The sequence below is a fragment of the Chinchilla lanigera genome, unplaced genomic scaffold, assembly GCF_000276665.1.
Source record: "Chinchilla lanigera isolate Chin_1 unplaced genomic scaffold, ChiLan1.0 scaffold00105, whole genome shotgun sequence".
In the NCBI taxonomy this organism is placed as follows: Eukaryota; Metazoa; Chordata; class Mammalia; order Rodentia; family Chinchillidae; genus Chinchilla; species Chinchilla lanigera.
Genome location: NW_004955506.1, coordinates 4,060,121 through 4,081,621, shown reverse-complemented (window position 1 = coordinate 4,081,621; position 21,501 = coordinate 4,060,121). Strand labels below are relative to the sequence as shown.

General features: G+C 51.4%; 1 protein-coding gene across 2 annotated transcripts in view; it reads right to left on the bottom strand.

Annotated features, from left to right (window-relative positions):
• Positions 1-21,501, bottom strand: part of Dnah17 (dynein, axonemal, heavy chain 17) — a 118,255-nt gene that overhangs the window by 79,401 nt on the left and 17,353 nt on the right. For both annotated transcript variants that reach the window (XM_005407377.1, XM_013506036.1), the window contains exons 14-25: positions 20,926-21,072; positions 16,344-16,452; positions 15,221-15,324; positions 12,692-12,832; positions 11,160-11,303; positions 9,619-9,801; positions 5,914-6,168; positions 4,656-4,825; positions 3,825-4,047; positions 2,127-2,243; positions 1,926-2,012; positions 44-196 (exon numbers count right to left, since the gene is read on the bottom strand). In XM_005407377.1, coding sequence (XP_005407434.1) covers positions 44-196; positions 1,926-2,012; positions 2,127-2,243; positions 3,825-4,047; positions 4,656-4,825; positions 5,914-6,168; positions 9,619-9,801; positions 11,160-11,303; positions 12,692-12,832; positions 15,221-15,324; positions 16,344-16,452; positions 20,926-21,072 — 1,833 coding nt within the window. The remainder of the gene's footprint in view (positions 1-43; positions 197-1,925; positions 2,013-2,126; positions 2,244-3,824; positions 4,048-4,655; positions 4,826-5,913; positions 6,169-9,618; positions 9,802-11,159; positions 11,304-12,691; positions 12,833-15,220; positions 15,325-16,343; positions 16,453-20,925; positions 21,073-21,501) is intronic.

The following is a 21,501-nucleotide window of genomic DNA, read 5'->3' as shown; positions in this document are numbered from 1 at the left end:
AGCCCCTCCTGGTGCCCGAGTCCCCCAGCAAGCCCCGCCTTACCATGACAATCATGTCCCACAGCTCCTTGAGCAGGCAGACCTCCCTGCGGCAGGCTTTGAGCTGCTTGTAGTCAGGCACCGTGACCTCGAACAGGCTGCCGGACTTGCACAGTGCCTCCATGACCTTCTCCATGGTGTGGATGCTTTTCTGTTGCTGGGGTCAGAGGGGCTGTCAGCGGGTGCCCCACCCAGGCCCGCGTGCTCCTCCATGCCCTCCTGTCCCCTTTCCTCGGCCATGCCCTGTAAACCTCTTTCTCCAGCCCTTCTTGCATGACAGAGGCCAGTGCTCCAGCCTGGAGGACACCGGCCAGCTGCCCCTCTGCCTGGGTGTCCACTTGCTCTGAGGCTCTGGGGCTCTGCAGGCTCCGGCCTGCAACTGACTTTAACAGCCAGTGCCGACGCCTCATTTCCTGCTGGGATTTATCTCCCAGTTCCCAGCATTTCCCCCATTTCCATACTGTATTTTTATCTTATTAAAAAATGACACAAGTAGTGCTGGGTTGCTCTGAAAATTAGAAAATCTACATAGGCAAAGAAGAGAGGGGGGAAAAAAGTCACCCTAAATCCCATCACTAAGTGTCAGCTGCTAGGAACATGGTGCTAATAGATGCATAGCAAGGCCATCTGCGTCCACAGAGCCCACATCCTTGCATTCAATCAAATGTGGGTGGAGAATATTTGAAAGCAAATTTGCAATTGTACTGAACACATATATGTTGCTCCTGGTCATTACAGTGTGATGATGTTTATGCAGCATGTGCATCCTACTAGGGGCTTGAAGTCATCCAGAGATGGTGTGAGGTACACAGCAGGGGTCATAGGCAATAAGCCATTCTACATAAGGGACCTGAGTGCAGAGGATTCCGGTGTCCCCTGTGCATACGGAGTGACGACTATGTACCTATCACACACTTGCGTGGATGCACAGCTATCCGAGACAGCTGGGCACCCAGGCAGCCTTGTGCCGGCCTGGCCTGCTTTCTCACGCCTGGGCGTGCAGGCCTGACCTCACACTCTGGAGGCCACAGTCTCACTCAGATGTCCTCGGGACTCCTCTTCCCCCTGGTGTCTCCAGAGAGCCCAGCCTGGGCTCCGTGGATTGACCACTCCGGGTGTTAGAGGAGAGTGACCGAGTATGCATAGTAATCAGGGAGAGTGACAAGGGAAAACTGCTATGGAGGAAGGGGAGGACCTTGGCTTTGTGGAGCAGTGGGCTTCAAAGTTGAGCTGGTGTCAGAGAAGAGGGGGAGAGGGAGGTGACCCTAAGGGACTCCTGTTTGCTGGAGTGCTGCTGAGTGAGGCAGAGATCCTGGCATCCGGGCACTGTGCCAGGGGTGGAGGTACTGGCAGGGTCCCTGTTCTGCCGATGCTCCCCAGGACTTATGCATCCCACATGCTCCTGCCCTGTGAGAGTCCAGGTGCCAGCTTGGGTGGTGGCTGGGTCCACAGCGCAGGAACTCATGCACTGGACACAGACCATGAACTTTGACGGGAGGAACAGAGAAGGGGACGTACAGGGAACTTGGCATTTGGGGCTGGACAAGGTGGGCCAGAGAGAGAAAGGAGTCAAGGATGGAGGTAAGTGTCAGGCCAGGCGACAGGAAACTGCTGCACGGGAGCAGAGTTGGGGATGAGTGAGGTGGAGCTGGGCTGAAGGACATGTGGGGGCAGGAGACCGGCAGGATGCCCACATGGGTGCGTGACACAGTGGTGAGTGGGGGATGCGTCCACCTGCACGTTCATGTCAACTCACATGCACACACGCACGCACACACGAACACGCGTGGCCATAGACCAGTGCCATCCAAGAATAACAGCTTGAGAAAAGACGCCCAAGCGACAGGCACCCACTTCACTCCCCGGGCCCAGCCTCTTGGAAGTACCTTATTCAGGGACTCGTAGGGGTTGGGGTCGCTGAAGGAGAACGGGGCCTCCTGGCGGAAGTTCTCCCGGAACTCATGCTGCTTGAGCTGCGAGAGAGCGAGGGCAGAGCCGCGGCTGCACAGCCCCTTCCCAGCCCAAGCACCCAAGGCTGCTGCAGCCCCCACGCTGCTTCCCACCACCGCCCTGCCCAGGCTGGGTACCTCGAATTGCTGGCATTTCCGCCGCAGGATGTTGACCTCGTTGGCCTGGAGAGGAGCCACGTTCTGCTTCACCTGAATGGCCAGTTTCTTGGTGTTTGTCCATTGCTCGGGCAGCTCCTATGGGAGGCAGAAGCCAGGGAGGTCTCTTTTCAAAACTTTTTCTTAAAAGAAAACTTTCGGCTGTGAAATAACTGCAGACTCATAGGAGGCTGCAAAAATAGCACAAAGCACCTTGTACGCCCCCGCCCAGCCTCCTGCAGCAGCGAACTGGGAAGCCGGTGCACACGTTTCTACTAGCCAGATTACAGGACTCCCTGCTCGGTGTGTTTCCAAACCTGAATCCACCCGTCTGTGTCTGTGTGTGTACATGGGTGTAGGTGTGTGCGCTTCTGTGCAACTCCATCCGGGGTATAGATCTGTGTAACCATGACTACCAAGGCAAGGACCTGTCCATCACCACAAGAAGTTCCTTTTGTACCGGTCACTGTCCCCTCTGTCCCCTAGCAATCAGTACCCTACCTTCTTTTTCTATTATTGTGCTTTTCCAGAGTGGCTCTAACAATCAGGTGCATTTTTTTTATTTTCCAAGTTCTCTACACATGGGCAACCATTGTACTTATTATCATAAAATGTTTCATTTGTTTTTTTTTTTGTTTTTCTTCTGGTACCAGGAATCAAACTCACTACCTTGCGCTTGCTGGGCAGGCGCTGTGCTGCTGAGCTAAATCCCCAGCCCCCATAAAATGTTTTAAAACAAGCAAACAAACAAATCATGGGCCATGATCCCTGCCTGCAGGTGGAGATGTTTCTATTTCTTCTGTGGTTGGCCGCCCTCACAGTCCATCTGCAGTAGCCGGCCTCCTGTCTGTCCTTACATCCCTGGTACCCCCTGCATGGCCAGGCAGCCTCTGGGCCTGGCCACGCGTTTCAGGTCGCAAGGCCTCTGCTGGGCCTTGGGGGCTGGTGGTACAGACACGATCCCTGCTGTTTGTGGTCCCCACCCAACAGGCTCCACAGGGAGCATGCACAGCATGGCGTTGCCCCAGCCACCAGCCCTGCAAGGCCATGAGCCCGCTGGCTCCTGTCCCCCTTGCCACCCTGGGATGTAAGTCTGGCATTGGCTGGAGTTGGTGCCTGTGGGCAGGGGAGTGGCCAGGTCAAATGTGCTCGGGGAGGAGAGCAGACAGGTCTGGGAGAGACAGAAAAACTCTGGGACCAGATGCAGGCAGAGGGGATGGCATCTCTTGGGTGATCCCCAAGGTGGCTGGGCAGTGGTTCTAGGAGTTCTGCCAGTTCCAGCCAGGCCACATACACTAGTCATTTCTGGTGCCAAAGCAGACAGGGTCTCGGTGGCAAAGAGCTGAGCCCAGACAGCTTTCCACCCCTCCTCCCCAGACAGCCATCTGCAGGGGTCTGCTCTGAGCTCTGCTCTCTGCCTGGTCGCAGAGGCTGACGTGCGACAAGAAGGTGTTTTAACCCAATAACCCAAATGACCAAATGCGACTTTTCCAAACACGGAGGCGCCTCCAGGCGCTTGTTCTTCCAGAAACCTCCTTTCCCCGCCTCGCTGCCCACAGGGACCTGGAGTCCAGCAGGTGTTGTGCCCACAGTGTCTCCACCTCATGCTGTGACAATCTGGCCCCGTTGATCACACGGGCACTGTGTCTCTCACAGCCTGGCCCCCGCCCACAGTGGCACCTGCAGCTTCAGGTGGATCTCCTCCGGCAGATCCTCCCCGTAGGTCTTGAGCAGCTCGATGGTTTGCTTCAGGGGCTCAAACAGGCCGTCGGTGGCCACCTGCCTCTCCTTGACCTTCATCAGGTATCCCATCACCGCCACCAGGCCATCATAGTCCCCCTCCTTGAGTGGCTTTGTCAGGCCCGCCCTGGTCACTTTCATGAAGGCTTCTAGGTCGGTGAGGCTGAGGGACAAAGGGAGCCTCTGTGATGGGCCTGTCCTCGTGGCCACCACCCTTGACAGGGCCAGAGTGGGGTCACCCCAGAGCAGGTAGACAGCGGTGAGCCACCAGCTCTCATGCCAGGGAGGGAGAACAGCTGTCCACCTGTGGCCCTGTCCGACTCAGTTACTCATGCTTCCCTGGCAAGTTCAGATTGGTCCACAAATCCTAGCCTCAGCTCACAGCTCAGAAAGGCCTTTGCTAGCTGCCCACATGGAGACAGCTAGATGCCGCTCTCCTGGCACTGTGCCCCTCACAGCCCTGACCTCTCCCTTTCATTGTATGGTTCTGGTCCGCGGCCAGTCTTCCCTGCCAGACCCCAGGCTCCCGGGTATGCATAGTAAATAGGGATTGGGTGGAGGAATAGAGCATGTGTTCACAGCCAGCTGACACCTCCTGCTGGAAGGTCAAAGTCCGACCTTCACCCCCACCCCTGCCCTGGAGGAGGCGCTCCACGAGACCACAAACCCAAGTGGAAGTCCCCGTTTACGATGCCCTCACACACAAATCCTGGTTCTGGGGGCGGGGCCAGCATGGAGGCGGGGCCAGCATGGAGGCGGGGCCAGCTGCACCTGTTGACCACGTGGTCACTCAGGTGTCGCTTGAACATGAAGCTCCAGCGCTTGATGGTGTTGAGCAGAGCCTGCTTGAAGGGGCGGCAGTCGCACTGCAGCCAGCCGTTGAAGACACGCGTGTTCTCGCACTGGGACACCTCCTCGTACAGCTTCTCGTAGGAGTCGATCTGGGGTCACAGATGCAGGTGCCCATCAAGGTCTGCACGGCCCCGGCCACGTGCTCCTTTCCTTGGTCAGCAGCACAGGGCCTGGAGGTTTTCCCACCTCCAGCAGCCCTGGGGTCCTGCTGGCCCCGACGGTCTCTACTCAAAAGGAAAAGTGTCAGAGTTGGGGGGAAGCCAGCACCGCCAGCAGGACTCCTGGAGCAGGAGAGGATGAAGCTGACCATGGTCACAGGCTCCTAAAGGGCTCCCTTAACTCCTGCTGCTGTGACTTCCTGGGCCACTCCTACCCCTGTACGGAGGGCACCTTGGGTAAGTGAGGCGGAGGGTCCTGTGTTAACTCTGCTCGCCTATTCCTGCAGTGAGCCTTCCCAGATAGGTTGCTTCCTATGGATGGCAAGTGACTTGCCCACAAACACGCTGTCCCTGTGCACATCACTCAGCCAGGAGCTTTGCCTCCAGCCACCACCCCCTTGTGCTCTCCCGGCCTCTTATATTCAGCGTCAATACTCCCCTGTCTGGACCACCCCTGTGGCCCAGGGCCCGCTAAGTCATGCGCACCAATCAGCTCTCAATGCTCACTCTGTGCATTTCTTCCCATGGAAGCCACAAGAAGCCTTATGTACGTGTGCTCTGCTCCCTCTGCCTTCTGCCCGGCCCTGGTGCGCCCCCGTGTGGCCCTGTGTGGTGTGACGGGCCCCTCCTCTTTGGTACTGAGTAATAAACAAGGTTCTCAGGGGCTGCTCTTTCCCGACCTGCTGGCCTGCTTGGCCCAATAACAATGACACTTACATCTTAGATCACTTCACCCAGTGTGTTTTTGTTTTATTTTTGCTGTACTGGGGATTGAACGTAGGGCCTTCACACTGAGCTACATCCCTGGTCCTTTTAAATTCCTATTTTGACATATGGTAAGTTGCTAAATTGTTCAGGCTGGGCTCACACTTATGATCCTCCTGCCTCAACCACACAGAGTGCTGGGATTACATTGATGAGACACCACCCCTGCCTACGTCTGGGTTTTACACCGAGCCTGGGGATCCCCTACAGGGGCCCAGATGGCCGGGAGGCCGGCGGGCGATGGTGGCATGTACCTGCTGCTGGAACTGAGTGAGGGTGGGTGGTGTCTTGGGGACAGTTTCCTGCGTCAGGGTGTCCAGTTCCTCTGGGGTGGGTGTGTGTCCAAAGATCAGGAAATACTTCATGAACTCCTGGAGGTCGTCCATCCAGAGGTAGGAGTACCTCTCGAAGGAGTCCTGGTACTCCTCAGCCTCCTTCATGGCGTTGATGACCAGGCTGGACACCTCCTCCCTCATCTCTATGAGATAGGTTCTGTCTTCCAGATCCGTCTGAGTGGGGCAGAAAGAAGCCAGCAGGTGAGGATGCGGACTGCAGTCATGACCTAGGCTTATTCCCTCTGCTTTGGGGAGCAGCTCTCTGGTGGTGAAAATGTGACTAAGCCGTCAAGGTAGGTTATAGAGAAATCTGCCACTTTGCAATGTTCTAGATCTACTGAATGTGCCTTTTGCCTGCTGGACCCCAAAATGACTCACTTATCAATTCGCTTATTCCCTACATACTTGACCCTTGCTGTGCACCATACACTGGACACATAGACACACAGGGGTCACATGGAGTGTGCTGTCCAGGGGTGGGGTAAGGCATTCATCCAAGAGTCCCTGAGACAACACATCCTAGCTCTGCTGGTGGCTCCAAGATGTAACATGAGGAAGTTAGGAATGGCCTTGAGGAAAGACCCTTGTTGGGCTAAGATCTGATGGACAGGCAGGCAAAGAGCAATAGAAGCAGCTCTGGGGGCAGCAGCAAAGCATGTGCAAAGGCCCTGATGTGGAAAGAAGTGGAGTGCTTAGGAGTGGAAGGAATCTGCCATTGGTGGCTGGAGCAGAGAGCAGAGGAGCCCTGTGCTAGACACGATGGTTTTAGTTGCAGGTGACAGAAAACCCAACCCCCCTAGTGTAAGCAAACAAGAGAACCGTTGGCTCCTGTGACTAGAGAACCCCAAAGTGGTGCGTGTACATGAAATGTGCAGAATAGGTGGGATTGCGTTGCCCGCTAGAGCTCCCGCAGGGAGCCTGGCAGAGTCCACACCCCAACAGGCGAGCTAGGGGCAGTGGGGAGGATGAGCTTGTCGTTGGAAATACAGGGCAGAAGCTCTGTGGAGAGGATGGCCAGCAACAGGAATCTGCAAAATGGGTGGCAGTGGGGGTCATGGGTGAAGGAGACCATCGAGAAAGGCAGCAGGATGATGAGAGAACCAGGAGATGACCAGGAGTGTGGGCGTGGGGCCACGGTGGGACTGTTCGAGAAGGCCAGTGCCACCCATCACTGGCTGCAGAGGTCCTACATACTGGACGTGCTGGGGACCCTGTCTGTGCTGGGCACGTGGTTGGAGGCAGGGGCTGGGGAGGACAGAGGCTGTAGCTGCAGAGAGTCTGGAGGGTGACAGATGGGGCTGGTGTGCACGGGACAGGGCAGGCTGCACACATGTCTGACCTTCCAGGAGGAAGCCTGTGGCCTCTCTGAGGCTCCGGGGAGCGCTGTGAGTGGATCAGGATCCAGCCTGGCCTGCAGATATGGGACCGTGACCCTTTCCCTCCAGTGGCCCCTCTTTGCTCATGGCCAAGTGCACTCCCCGGACTTCAAGCTAATGCAGGCGCATCTGGATTGAAATGTGCTCCATTTCAGGACCCAGCTCTATAGGGACCTTCTCTCCCTCTCCCCTAAGGCAGGGAGCTTAAGTCTGGCCTGCTGGGGGTCTGGCTACCGGGCTTGTCCTCCTCCCAGTCTCCCCTGCATGGTCACCCAGTTCCCCTAGGTCTCTGTGGCTTTAGACAGGTGGCCTGCATCCACTGCAGCCTCTGCTTTGAGGTCCCCATCCTCTGACCCCCAACTCCTCTGGGTCTGCACCCCTGATGTCCCACTGGGGCCCTCTGTTGGTACTCGGCCACATACTATAGGGGTGGAGCCTCTGGGAAGTGGCCTAGGGCCTGGCTACCTAGGTAGCTGACTGTCATCGTCTTCCACTGCGGGTCAGACGTAGGGGTCTCTGCTGCAGGCTCTGGAGAGATCTTTGGCCATGAACCCTTCTACTCTGGATCTTCCTGCCTGGGCATCTTTGAGACTGTGTGTGTGTGTGTTGTTAAGAGTGTGGGGGCGGGCTGGGGATTTAGCTCAGTGGCAAAGCGCCTGCCTGGCAAGCGCAAGGTCGTGAGTTCGGTTCCTGGTACCGGAGAAAAACCAAAACCAAAAAAAAAAAGAGTGTGGGGGGTGTGTTTCTGTCCACAGCACCTGTTGGGTTTGGGGATACTTGGGAGGGAGGGAATGAAAGCAGGCTTCCACTCCACTCCAACTCTGAGGGTGCTTGTTTGTGCCCGCATGACTGGTGGCAAACTATTCTGAAACCTGGACAGCTTGCTGCCTTCACTGGAGCCAGGTGAGTCACCTTTTAGTGGCTTAGAAATTATAAGCCATTTCCTCTGACGCACCCTGGAAAACTCCTCCCACCCTGCAGGAGTAGCTGTCATGGCGTCACATCTCAGAAGCCATCCTTGACCTTCCCAGGAGGGCACTCTTTCCTCCCGTGTCCTCACTACATGCACACACGCAAATATGCACATACACATGGAAACACACACCCCACATAATGCTCATGTGTACCACACACCCATGCAAATATACAACACATGCAAATCCACACGTGCAAATGTGCGATACACACATGACCACATTGGCAAATATGCACATGTATACACGCGAGCATACACATGCACACAGATGCAAATCTTGTTCACATACAAAAACACATAACTTTGCACACATGCAAATGCACATGAACACGCACATCTTCCTCTTCCTGACAGTACAGAGCATCTTGCTGTAACCATGTGCCCATTAGAAAAAAATTCAAATGATGCATAAGTATATGAGACAGCAAGTCCCCACTCACACTGCCATCCTCCCTCCTGACACTCATCTTCGCTGCAGTAAGTAAGCACTCAACTTTTTCGAGCAGATGCATAAAGAGACAGAACAAATAAAAGCATATTTGTTGTTTGAACAAATAAAAGCATATTCTAAACCAGTGGTGGCAAACCTACGGCATCTATGCCGCAGCCCGCTGCTTGTTATCACTGAAAGCTCTAAACGGTTCGCCATCACTGTTCTAAGTATTGCTCCACAACTTGATGGACATTTGACAGTGTGTCGCATCTTCCCACCCCTGGCTGCGACTTCGTATGAATGGCCCAGAACCTGTCAAACAACTCCCCTCGGGGATGGAAATTGAAATCTTCTGGTTGTTTTTTTTTTTTACACTTATGCAAACGGATGCTCCCATCAACACACCTGCTCCAGCCTTTCTTTGGGGGAGCTGACTTTCTTGTGACCTCTGCACCCCTGACTCTGACCCGGTTCAGGTGTTTCATGAACTTGGAGTAGATAGGTGCAGAAGACAGGGGAAGAAATATTTGTCAAAATGCCTGAGTGTGGTGAGAACCATAGGTTTAAAGGATAGAACCGAGAAGGGCATCAGGAAGAAGGGCTTGACAACACTCCTGTCACCTTGTGGGGGTCGAAACCCAGGCAGGCCAGCAGGGAGAGGCCGGGAAGGAAAGAGCGCAATGGGTCTGTAGTCCTCTGAACTCCTCACCACATTCAGAACCATTGCACTTAGCATGTCCATTACCAGGCTTTGCTGAATTAGAAGGCGATTCCAAGCCAGAAAGCAACTGATGCCTATGCAAGGAAAGTGGACAGGGCTGCGGGAAGCCAGGACTGACCTTGTAGTTCATCCTGCCCTTGGCCAGTCGGGGGATCAGCCTGGCTACATTGTAGATGTCATTGATCAGGCCCTCGATCAGGGCCAGGAAGCCGAAATCCGAGCCTATCTCCAGCGACGGATTGAAGGTGAGGCCTTCCTCATTCAGCTCCATGCTGATCTCAAACAGGGGTGCAATGTTCTCCTGAAACAAGTCGTCACCGTGTTGATGCCTACACCCCCATCAAGCACTTCTCAGCACCGAGCCTGTCCACTCCAAGACCATCCTCAGTGCAGCTCCCTCTTGCTGGCCTGGACAGCATCTGGGCCATCCAGCTGGAACCCAACACACAGCCCTGGGGCCCAGAGCCGGAGGAGCAGGCCGTAGCAGGAAAGGCAGTGGCTGGGGTGATGGACTACTGGGTTCTAAGCCACCTGCTGCCAATTACCTGCTAGATGGCCATGGACAGCTCTCTTAATTCCCAGTTTCCTCAGAGCCATAAAACAAGGGTCATTATTTTGTAGAATGGAGGCAGTAGTTGCCCCAACTCTCTGCACTGCTATGAACAACACAGCGTAAATGAACCCAGCACATACAAACTGTGTACAACAGCGGGGGGAAAAACCCTCAGGTCCCTTGGGTGCATGGTCACAACCCATTCACTCCTGGATGCCTCTGGTGAGGCTATGAGGCTGGGGGTGCTGGCCCTGCCTGTAGGGTGTTAGGATGGAGGTTAGCCTGGGGCCCTTCCCATCATGTCAGTGACAGTCACGCAGTGTGCTCAGGCCCACTGGTGGCCACGTGGTCCCTACTGTGGTCACTAATCATTCGGGAGCCACTGTAATGAAAAGGACTCAGGTATGGGGGAAAGCATCCCCTGGGAGAACCCTGGGGAACATGTCTTGGTGGCATGCAACAGCACACCCTCTTGGTGACCTGTTAACGCTTCTGCTCAGCCTAACAGTAGGGGGACGAGGAGGTTAGTGGCTGGTGCTGCTGCCAGGGCCCCCCCCCCCCCCGCCTCCACTGCATAGGGAACAATTGTGGCTGTGTTCTATCACCTGGCAGCAAGCAAGGTAGGGCCACAGTCTCAGATCTGCTTAGGTATTCTGCTGATTTATGTTATGACTGGGTTAAGGTGACCAGCAGTCCTGAGGGGTTCCCAGGAGGCAGGACTTTCACTTTTAAAACCAAGGTAAGTTAGTCACCTTAGGTCAGTGATGGTGAACCTTTTAGAGAACAAGTACCCAAACTGCAACCCCAAAACCACTTGTTTACCACAAAGTGCCAACACCGCTTCTATATGCACTGGTACCCAATGCTTGGCATCTTGGGCAGTGCTACGGAGACTCGGCTCGCATGCCAACAGGGAGGGCTCTGTGTGCTCACTGCAGCACGTGGGCCATAGGTTCACTACCACTGCTCTAGGTAGGTTTTAATGTCTGTTTATTTGTAAAACTATAGCCTGCTATTTCATCAGGAAACTGCTGATTAGATTCTGACACAGAACTTACTTTATATTTCTAATTTGCACACACAATTATTTTATATGGACAACTTACATCTACAGCCATGTTGTTGATTAGGTAATTGAGAGATTTGCGAATGAATGCATCAAACTCCTCCAAGACCATGCTGTCGAGATAGTTGACATAATCTTTCCAGGGCAGGCTGGATGTGTCTGCTCTGAATAGTTCTGCATTTTCCTGCAAACAGAAGCACACAGCCGGCTGCTGTCTCACTGGCTCACTGGTAGATAGGAGGTTGGGGAGGTGGGCAGATGACTGAGTGGATGGATGACCAGTTAAGTGAATGGGTAGGTGAGTGGATGAATGGATGGATGGATGGATGGCTCTGTAGGCCACTGAATGTCACAGGGAACACAAGGATAAATATGACTCCTTCTGTGCTTTTAGGCAGTTATAATAGTAGAGAGAAGACACAGGCTCTGATAACTTTAGTGTAAGGAAGAAATGGCTGGGGGTAGGTGGATGTGGTACCAAAGCCTGCCACAGAGGCAGTGCTATCTCATCAAATTTGGGAAATAGGGGTGGCTCACAGACCTTAGCCTCTGGACTCCTGCTCCTTGCTGCTCAGCCTCAATCCCTGCACCCTGCTTCCCCACCTGCCCTTTTGTTAAGCTCCTGGTGCCCTGAAGCTTCCCTGACCTTAAAACAATTTTCTCACATCTGAGAGTACAAATAAGGGAGATGATTGACGCTTCTTAGTACATTTTTGCAGTGTCACATTTTTAGTTACTGGGAAGGGGAAAGACCTGGGCATGAGGCACAGTAGCTTTTGGTCCAGCCAAGCCATTCCACTGGGGCAATGATCTCAATAGCAATGAGGTGACCATAAGAACAGCCTGTACACTCCAGCCTGTATAGGGCCCACTGGTTATCTGGCCATGGCAGCCCATCACCAAAGTCCTCACCATGGTACACCATGCACTAGAAACCCCCTAGTGGCCCCACATATATCTTGAGCTCTAGAATTTCCCCTTCCCAAGCCAATGTGAAACCCCATCTTGCACATTCTCCTCCAAGACACACTGAAATACAAGTGGGCGGCCCAGCAGTGCCAGGCCACCATCGTGCATTCTCCCTCAGACAGGCCAGCAGAGATGCGGACCCACCCTCTGTGGAGGCTCTCAGCAGAGGGGAATCACCTACATCCTAGGCAGCAAAGCAGACCAGTGAGCACACCATACCCATCAGAATGAGTCGCCGGGGCCCACCACATGTGCATGTTCCAGTGCTCCTCACTGCCCGCATCACACTCACGGATGGAAACCACAAAAAATCACTGAAGAACATCCCGAGAAAACAGATCTGTCATCTGCTGTGAAGATGTCACTATACCAACTCTGCTCCCCTTAGAACGGAAGAGGGCAGACGCATGACACAAGGAATCAGGCTTCGAACACAGACTGGGGTGGGTCTGTCCTTCTAAGGCAAAGCTGCCTTGGACTAAAGATTATAGACTAATGTGACCACTAAAACATTGTCATTCATCATTGTTATGAACTGTCTAGCACTGCCTTTTCTGCAAAGAGCAGGTGGACTCTCGATGGGCCTCCCAGGCAGGTCCTTACCGCCACCATGGCTTGGATCTTCACACCCGCCTCCTTGACAGCTGTGTAGCGCTTGTTCAGATTGACCATCCTTCCATCCAGGTCTAACAGGGCCTCTTTCTTGTTGTCCTTTCTTTCAAACAGAGGGTTGGCTGACCACTCCTGGAGGAAAATGCAGTGGTGAGGATGGTCATTTTAGAGAAAGTGTGCTTGCTCTCACTGCTTCTCAGTCCTTGTCCCTTGCTTAGCTCAGACTGGAGATTAGTTCTCCATCATCTGTGCCCCCTTAGGGCTACAGGGACCCTTGTTTATATTAACTTTCTGAGAAAATTACTTGAGGGAATGTTCCGTTCAAATGAAAACTGAATCAGGAGAAAAATGGGGTGGTGAGCAATGGTTTTTATCTACCATATGGTATTGGAGTGGATACTGATGAAACGTATGTGAGCTACAACACAGAAAAGAAGTGTCATGCTGAAAATGCTGAGGATTCTTGAAATAGGAGAGATGTGCCCTGTTGCAAATGTCAGTGTGTGTTGATTCGGAAATCCTGAATCCTCTCAACCAGGGGTTCACGGGAGGGTGGGGTGGGTGTTACATAATCTGAAGTCTCATTTTAGTGAAGGCCATCAGTGCAGTGAATCAGAGTGGGCCCGTGGGATATCATAATGGTTTGATTTTGTTAGGTTGGTAGAAAAATATAGCTTAAACATAATCATTTTAAAAATAAACAGATTGCAAATTAACAGGAGGGGGATTTTTAAGACTTCCTTTTGGAAAAATGAGTTGGGATTTTGACTGGGATTGCACTAAATCCACATATCAAACTTGAAAATATGGTTATTTACAATCCTAAAATTGATATGGAACCAGAAGAGACCCAGGATAGCAAAAACAATCCTGGGTAGAAACAGCAAAGCAGGAGGCACCACCATTCCAGACTTGAAGTTATACTACAAAGCTGCTGTGATCAAAATATCATGGCGCTGGCACAAAACAGTTGTAAGATAAATGGAACAGAATAGAGGGTACATAAACAATTCCCAACCAATTCAACCATTTGATCTTTGACAAAGGAACCAAAATCATACACTGAAGAAAGATAGCCTTTTTAAGAAATGGTGCTGGGAAAACTGCCTCTCCACATGCAAAAGATTGAGTCTAGACCCATATCTCTCACCATGTACTAAACTAAAATAAAAATGGATTGAATAATTAAATGCTAGAACAGAAACAATCCGGTGGGAGATAAAACAGGTGAAGCTTTTGAAGGCGTCTGCATAGGCAAGGACTTTCTGAACAGAATCCCAATTACACAGGAAATAGTACCAAGAATCAAAAAATGGGTTTATATCAAATTAAAAAGCTTTTATGCAGCAAAAGAATGAAAGACAACCTACGGAATTGGAAAACATTTTTGCCAGCTATTCCTCAGAGGACTCATATCTGGAATATATAAAGAACCCAAAACATTTAGACCCCTTAAAATAAAAAACCCAATAAAAAATGGGCAAGTGAAATGACACTTCACAGGAAAAGTACAGATGGCTGATAAAAACATGAAGAAATGCTTGATATCACTGGTCACTAGAGATTGCAAATTAAAATTATACTGAGAGCCAAGGATCTAGCTCAGCGACACAGTACCTACCTGGCAAGTGCAAGGTCCTGAGTTCGATTCCCAGTACCAGAAAAACAAAAATTATACTGAGATTCCTTTTTGCACCAGAAAGAATGGCCAGTATCAAGAAATGAAATAATAATAAAAGCTGGCAGGGGTGAGGGCAGGGAAGGAACCCTTCTACCTCATTAGTAAAAATGTAGAACTAGTACAACCATTATGAAAATCAGTGTGGAGATTCCTCAAAAAACCGAAACTAGAAATTCCATTTAACCCTGTTAGTCCCCTTCTAGGTATCTTCCCAAAAGAGTTAAAGACACCATATTACAGAGATACATGCATACTCATGTTTATAGCAGCACAACTCATAATAGGGAAATCTTGGAAGCAGCCTAGACGTACATGTACCAACTCCACACAAGGAATGGAAACATTATGTATTGCAAACATGTACTGATAAAGGAAATAATCTGGAAATAAAAGACTTCCTTTTGGATACATAGCTGCCAATGTTTTTGCAAATTCTGGCATTGAAGACAAACCATGGGAGAGATGGATGAAGGATCCCTCAGTATTTTGGAAGGGACTTGAGGCAAAGAAACACCCCTGTTTCTGCACCAAGCAACAGGCTTACTCCCTGCAGCACTGGTCTCACTGGGTCTCTTCCCAGTATTTGTTCCTAGTGCCAGCCTACCCCCACCCCCACTCCCACCCCCACCCCCACACATCTGCTGAGCTCAGTAGACTGGAACACCGTGGAACTTCCCAGAGTGACTGGGCTCCTTCTGCCTTGGGACCACCCTGACACCATCGTACTGGTCCAGATCATCAAAGGACAGGGTCCCATGTCTTCTGTCATGCAGCAGCACTTGCCATGGGGGCCCATTTGCCCCAGACTTGTCCAAAGCTGCCACTGAGACCTTGCTTACCTGCATGACCTGGGTAATTCCTTCTATATTCTGTTTTGCTTTCTGTATTCTGTTCTGCAAGTTATACAGAATTTCACGCATCTCTTGAATATATTGAAACACACCTGAAACATAAGCGTAAGGGAATCCTATGCAATAAACAACTCAGCAAGATGGACTTTTTCTGGGTTGTCTTAACAGACATAGTCCTAGAAAATCCATCTCCTGTTCTAGATCACGAAGCAGAAATCATTGTGAGCTCCCTGAAATTAAATATTGAGGAGTTGTGTGCACTGTGCCTTGTTGGCAATAGGACTTCGTCACCTCCAAGTCTGTGGACTTCTCATCTCAACCAGGAGCTCCAGACTCCTGAAGTTAAAGCCCACCCCCCCATGAACCCCAGCCCTTCCAATCCTGAGCAGGGCGCCAGAGAGACACAGGCTTTTCTGCAAAGTGGCGCGGCCTGGAGCCGTGGGAGAAGAGCTGCGTCCTCGGGCAGAGGTGGGAGGAAAGGAGCACAGTCTGCACAGGAAAGTCCAGACAGACCCGGGTTTCAAGGGTGTGACAATAACGTTTGATCCCCTCTAACTGAGATAATGGGTGCAAGGCACAGCAAAGCAGGACTCCAGGGTGGCCAAGGCATCCCCGAGGTCTCAGAGGGAGGAGCAATGATGGGCGTCTGTTGGGATGCTAGAGGGATGCTAGAGGGCGTCTGTTGGGATGCTAGAGGGGTCAGGCGCGTCGGGAGGCAGGGGTCTCTGCCTGCCCGGTGGTGGAATGAAGGGAGATTGCACTTCCTTTTGTTTTTCTGGTGCTGAGCCCAAGATGTATAGTACTCTGCTGACTCAGACACACAGGGTGAAAACAAGAAAGGTCAGGCCTGCCCTGAGCCCAGTCTGGAAAAATTAGGATCCCTTGACCAAAGGGGTCTTTGCCCAGTTCTGGTGTAAGCGACACAAATGTGTCCTTTTTGAATTGGGCAAGCAGTTGGAACTGTGCTTTGGCTTTAAACCTAACCCTGGTGCAGGGACAGCAGCTGCACGAGGCCAAGGGGCAGAAGTGGCTGCTCCCTGAGTCTGACGACAGCTGTTGGACAGCTGGGGCCCCAAGTGGAACCGTCTTGGGATGAGCACGGCCTTTGTACCTTCGCTGTTCCAGAACAACGTCGTTTCAGCACTCAGTAACTTGACATCAATTGCTTCCAGTTCTGACTTGATTAGTGGAAATTCCACATCCATTACGGTCGTCTTTATCTGTAGAACAAAGGCCACACAGTTAGGGTTTTGTCCCAAATCCAACCAGATTTTAAATTGTTAAGGATTAGACAATGGTAAGGATTTTTAATACTCAACAGTACCCAAACCAGTTGCAATTAGTGTCATTTGTTTGGGAATTTTACATGAGTTGAATTTTGGAGCTGGGCGTTGCGGTGAATTAATCTGTAATCTCAGCTACTCAGGAAGCTGAGGCAGAAAGATCACAAGTTCAAGGCCCGCCTGAGTAACTTAGTGTGACCCTGTCTCAAAATAAAATTTTAACAAAAGGGTGAGGATGTATGTATGTATCTCAGCGGTAGAGTACTTGCCTAGCATGTATGAGGCCACGAGTCCAGTCCCCAGTAACAATAACAACAAGGAAAGGTATTTCAGGCCATTCTATTTCGAAAACTATTTTTATCAGAAAAAATTGATGTATATGCTCTTTATTATTTATTTATTCATTTATTTATTTACTGTCTTTTTGAGACAGGGTCTTGCTATTCAGTTCAGGCTGGCTTTGAGCTTACTTTGGAGCCTAGGCTGGTCTCGAACTTGCAAAGATCCTCCTGCCTCAGCCTCCCAAGTGCTGGGATTGCAAGCAAGCGCCACCATGCCTGGCTTGATATATGTACTTTTTAGTGTCTATGTTATAGGGTAGAACAAGATGAAACTACTGTGGTGTAAAAACACTGATTGGACTGTCCTCAACTTTTGCATTTGGCTGAGTCATAGAAAGAAAACCAAAAAAGTACAGGTGAATAGCGGGAGCGTTCCTGGGAGCAGAACCTCTCCCTTGGTTATAAATTAGAAAGCCTGAAATCTGGCTAAATAACAGGGAAGCCGGAGTCGGAGGGAAGCTGCTCCTGTTATTAATAGACCTATGTGAATGAAAATGGTGCTTCCGTGCAGTTTCTGCATAGCTCTGCCCTGCTCTGGAAAATTAACGAGTGCTTAGGAAACTGAATTCACACAACAGGAAAAACAGCAACAACCACAAAAAAAAAAAAAAAAAAAAAACAACTTAACAAGAACAAAAGCAAGCAAACAAACAAAAACAAGGAAGAGGGAGGGTATATATGGTTTTTGTCAATTATTCCCTAAATAGCAAGCACCATTTGTGCTTTGGAATATCACCTCATCTAGCAGCATTTTGCTTTATGTCTGTCTTTTCAAGGATACATCTATGGGAGGTAGGAGTTACAGAGAATTAAAACAATGTTAGAGGCTGATGACTGGCCTTCCAGAATGATCCTTTGGTATTTGGTATTTCAAATGGTGACCCCATCAAAGCTTCAAGTGTTTTTGGACCATGGACTCTCAGAGCCAGTGGGTAAAGGCAAAGGAAGGGAAGCCAGGCAGAAGTAAAAGCAGCTCCACAGAATTCATAGAGCAAGGCAGTTCAAGGCAGGGCTCATGGATCAGGCTGGCTGCTCATGGTGACAAGGACACTGGTCTCCTGTGTGGAGCTCTTGCCCTGAGGATCACATAATGCACCTCCTCAGTGCGCTTATAACCAATGTCCACAAGGCAGCCCTTTAGACAGAGTTAAACAGCTGGGATTCTGAGGACACCACATGGACAGAGGTGGTAGTGGCTGGGAATCTAGGGTCCTAGCTGGGCAGCCTGGAAGGGGCAGCACCTTCTGTCCTGAAGCCTTCAGGTCTTGCCCAAACTTACACATACACTACCCTACTTGAGTATTCCATTGACTCACACCCACAGGAGCAACTGGACATCACCCGTTGTATGGCATGCATTCCCAGGGGTTTCTCCATGTTTGAATGATTCACACATGTCCATGGGTAGGCATCTGCAGCTGGTGCATGGTGGGCCAATTGTGTCATTGTTTCTCCGTGTCATGGTAGTTCTCAATTGAGTGGTGGCGGCCGGCCTAAGGGCCGGCATGCAACAGCACTTGCGCCTCGTGGCTCCCCTTGCACCAGGGGCCCTCCTTCTGGGTGCCTATGAGGCAGGGAGCAAGCTGGCCAGAAGACCGGCGCTCCCCACCCGTGGCTCCCCATGCACCAGAGGCCCTCCCTTCGGATGTCTATGAGGCAGGGAGCGAGCCAGCTGGAAGACCGGCGCTCCCCTCCCGTGGCTCCCTGTGCATGGGGGCCTTCCTTCCGGGTGCCTATGAGGCAGGGAGCGAGCCGGCTGCCAGTCTTGTAAATTCTTATACATTTGTATATCTGGCGTTATATCTATTTCTCTTTTAAACCCTGACTGATACACACAGAAACAAAAACACTTGGAGTCTGAGAAAGTTGATCTATTTGGGGGAGGGGTTGGCTGCAAGAATGGGAACCCACCTGAACCAGTCCCATGGAGGGCATTGAAAAAGCCAGGAAACCTCACAGGGGTCCACACTCTGGGGTCTCAGGGATGGACCTGGAAATCAGCATGACGCAGCCTGCGTCCCCCTTGCTCCCATTGCTCTGCCCCCCCCACGGTTCCTATGTGGATGGGCTGGGCTCACCTTTCCACCCATCTGTGTTCACCAGCACCTGAAAGATCCTTTCTCTCTGGGACTCGGTTTCCAATGCCCAGAATTTCAAGCAGAGGAGGGGCACCTAGATGCTGGTCCCCCTAGAGATGTCCATGTGCATCTGTCACCCTGCATGGTGACAGAATATTCAGGGTGGATAAGTCAGGGATCTAGATGGGGGGGAATGACCTGGATGGACTGGGTGATCCAAGGGCCAAGTGTAATCACAAGGGACTCATAAAAGTGAGGCCTGAGGCCTGAGGTCTGAGGAGGAGGAGGCCATGTATTACTGGAGCAGAAGTTGGAGCCACCTGCTTTGGATGGTTGACTGTATCTGTCAGTCTGTCAATCTATGCCACAGGGTGCCCCAGATGAAATGTTTTTCCAGGTATTTCTGGATGTGATTGGCTCAGTAACATCCCCAGGCCAGGCAGCCTTATCCAATCCCTTGCGGGTATGGAGGAACGTGAGGGGAGAGGGCACTGGCCCCTTTCTCCTGGCTCACAGCCAATCTAGGAACTCATCTCCTCTTCTCCCCTCCACTGGGCTGGGATTCACATAGCCTGCTCCCCTGGTTCCCAGGCTTTTGGTGGGATTGAATCACAGCACCAGTCTTCCAGGCTCACAGGCTTACAGATGGCAGGCCCGGTGACTTCCCAGGTGACTCCCTCACCATGTGAGGCTGTGGAACAAATCTCCACATTGTATCTCCCTCTCCTGTTAGCTCTGTTTCTCTGGTGAACCCTGGCTGACACAGGGGTTATTACCCTAGGAAAGTGGTGGCCTCTAGAATCTGGACAAGCCTCTAGCCCAGTCAGCACCTTGACTCTGCAGGGGGACAGACTCTGGACTCCTAACTTCTAAAACTAGAGCACAAGAGAGGTCTGTGCTGCTTGAGGCTACATGGTACATGATGTCCTGTCATAGCATAGTAGCATGGCCCCTGTTACAAACCCATAGTTTCTGCACCCTCCCCATTGCGGTGGCTGGACGGGTCACAGTGAGAAAACCAACTTAAAGTAAGAGAGATTTCTTTTTAGCTCATGGTATCTGAGGTTTCAGCACAGGATTGCCCCAGTTGCTTTTTGGTCTGTGGTGAGGCAGAACATAATGACAGCAGAAGGGGGTGGTGAAGGAAGCCACTCATCTCATGATAGCCAAGAAGCAAGAGAAATAGGAAGGGAGGAAGGGACCTAAGCCCCAATATCCCCTCCAAGGCCACACCCCAATTATTTAGCTTCCTCCCACTAAGCCCCACCTCCTTTTAAAGTTTCCACCACCTCTCAGCAGCACTGTGACTAAAGCCAAGCCTTCAGTACATGGCCTTCAGAGGACATTTAAGACCCGAAGCGTTCAGCTGCCTTTTCCCACTCTATGGGTAGGATCTGTAAGACAGTGAAGACAGACACTGTGCCTGCCCGTTGTACCCCACACCCGTGCTCTTCAGGCAGCAAACAGCATATCACCAGGACGGGCAGTCCCCCAAGGCTGGTCAGTTACCAATCAGCCCCTGTGACTGTGGTGTCAGGTCTCCAGATCTGACTGATGTCCAAAATCAAGGGATTCTTGAACCAAAGAGCTGAGGGTGGACTGGCCACCTCCCCATCTCTCCAGCCTCCTCACATTGTTTCCCTACTGGATTCCAGTAAAATGTCCCCACTGCCCCCACTTTAATGGGAGTAATGAAAGTACTGTGGAACTTTACTATAACCCAGAATACACTTAGGAATGTGAAACATCCAGAGAAGTGTGTGACACAGGTTAAAATCCAGTGGAAATGTGGTTTTCATAATCAGCTATTTTGAGTTATCACCATCTTTGCTGCTGCTGTTGTTGCATGAATAACGAAGAGTGCCTTGAAGCACATTTACATATTAAAACTGACTCATTTGTTCTTTCTGTTCTACAGGAGGCCTCCCACCACCTTTTGTTCCAAACAAAAACCAAAACTTGGCAAACACAGCAAAACCCCAGGCACTCACCTCATTGTACCAGCCAACGATGAGCTCCAGGTTGCCCACAAACTTCCGGAAGGTTTCATTATCTGAGAACAGACGCTCTGCACTGCTTGGGATCTCTTTTTGCTGCTGGAAATTCAAGTACTTGACTTCTCTCAGCACTGCCACTAACTAAATGGCAAGGAAAAAAAGATCAAAGAACATGTCAGAAGGCAACCTAGCTGTTCCCGGTGCAGCCAGGCAGCAGTACCCCCGGGGGTCCTCACAGCTGGGGGTTTTAAAGTTGATGGGAGGCAGTGTTTGCTGGCAAGCTCAGGATGTCTTCATCCCATCTGCTGTTCCTGAGGCAGACGATGCTGATATCGTCTTCATGGGTGGATGACATCGTTGTCACGTTCTTACCTCTGTCTTCTCCTCACTCCACCCAGGCCATTTGGAGAAAGGCTTCATTGGGACTTCACCTGGGTCCTCCCTAGGATCTGCCTTTCCTTCTCCTCTCACCTGGTTATGACCCAAGGACACTGGCAGCAGGAATATCCCTCCAGTACTGCTGTCCCTCAAACCATTCCCATCAAGATTGCAGCCACTTCTCTGTTACTG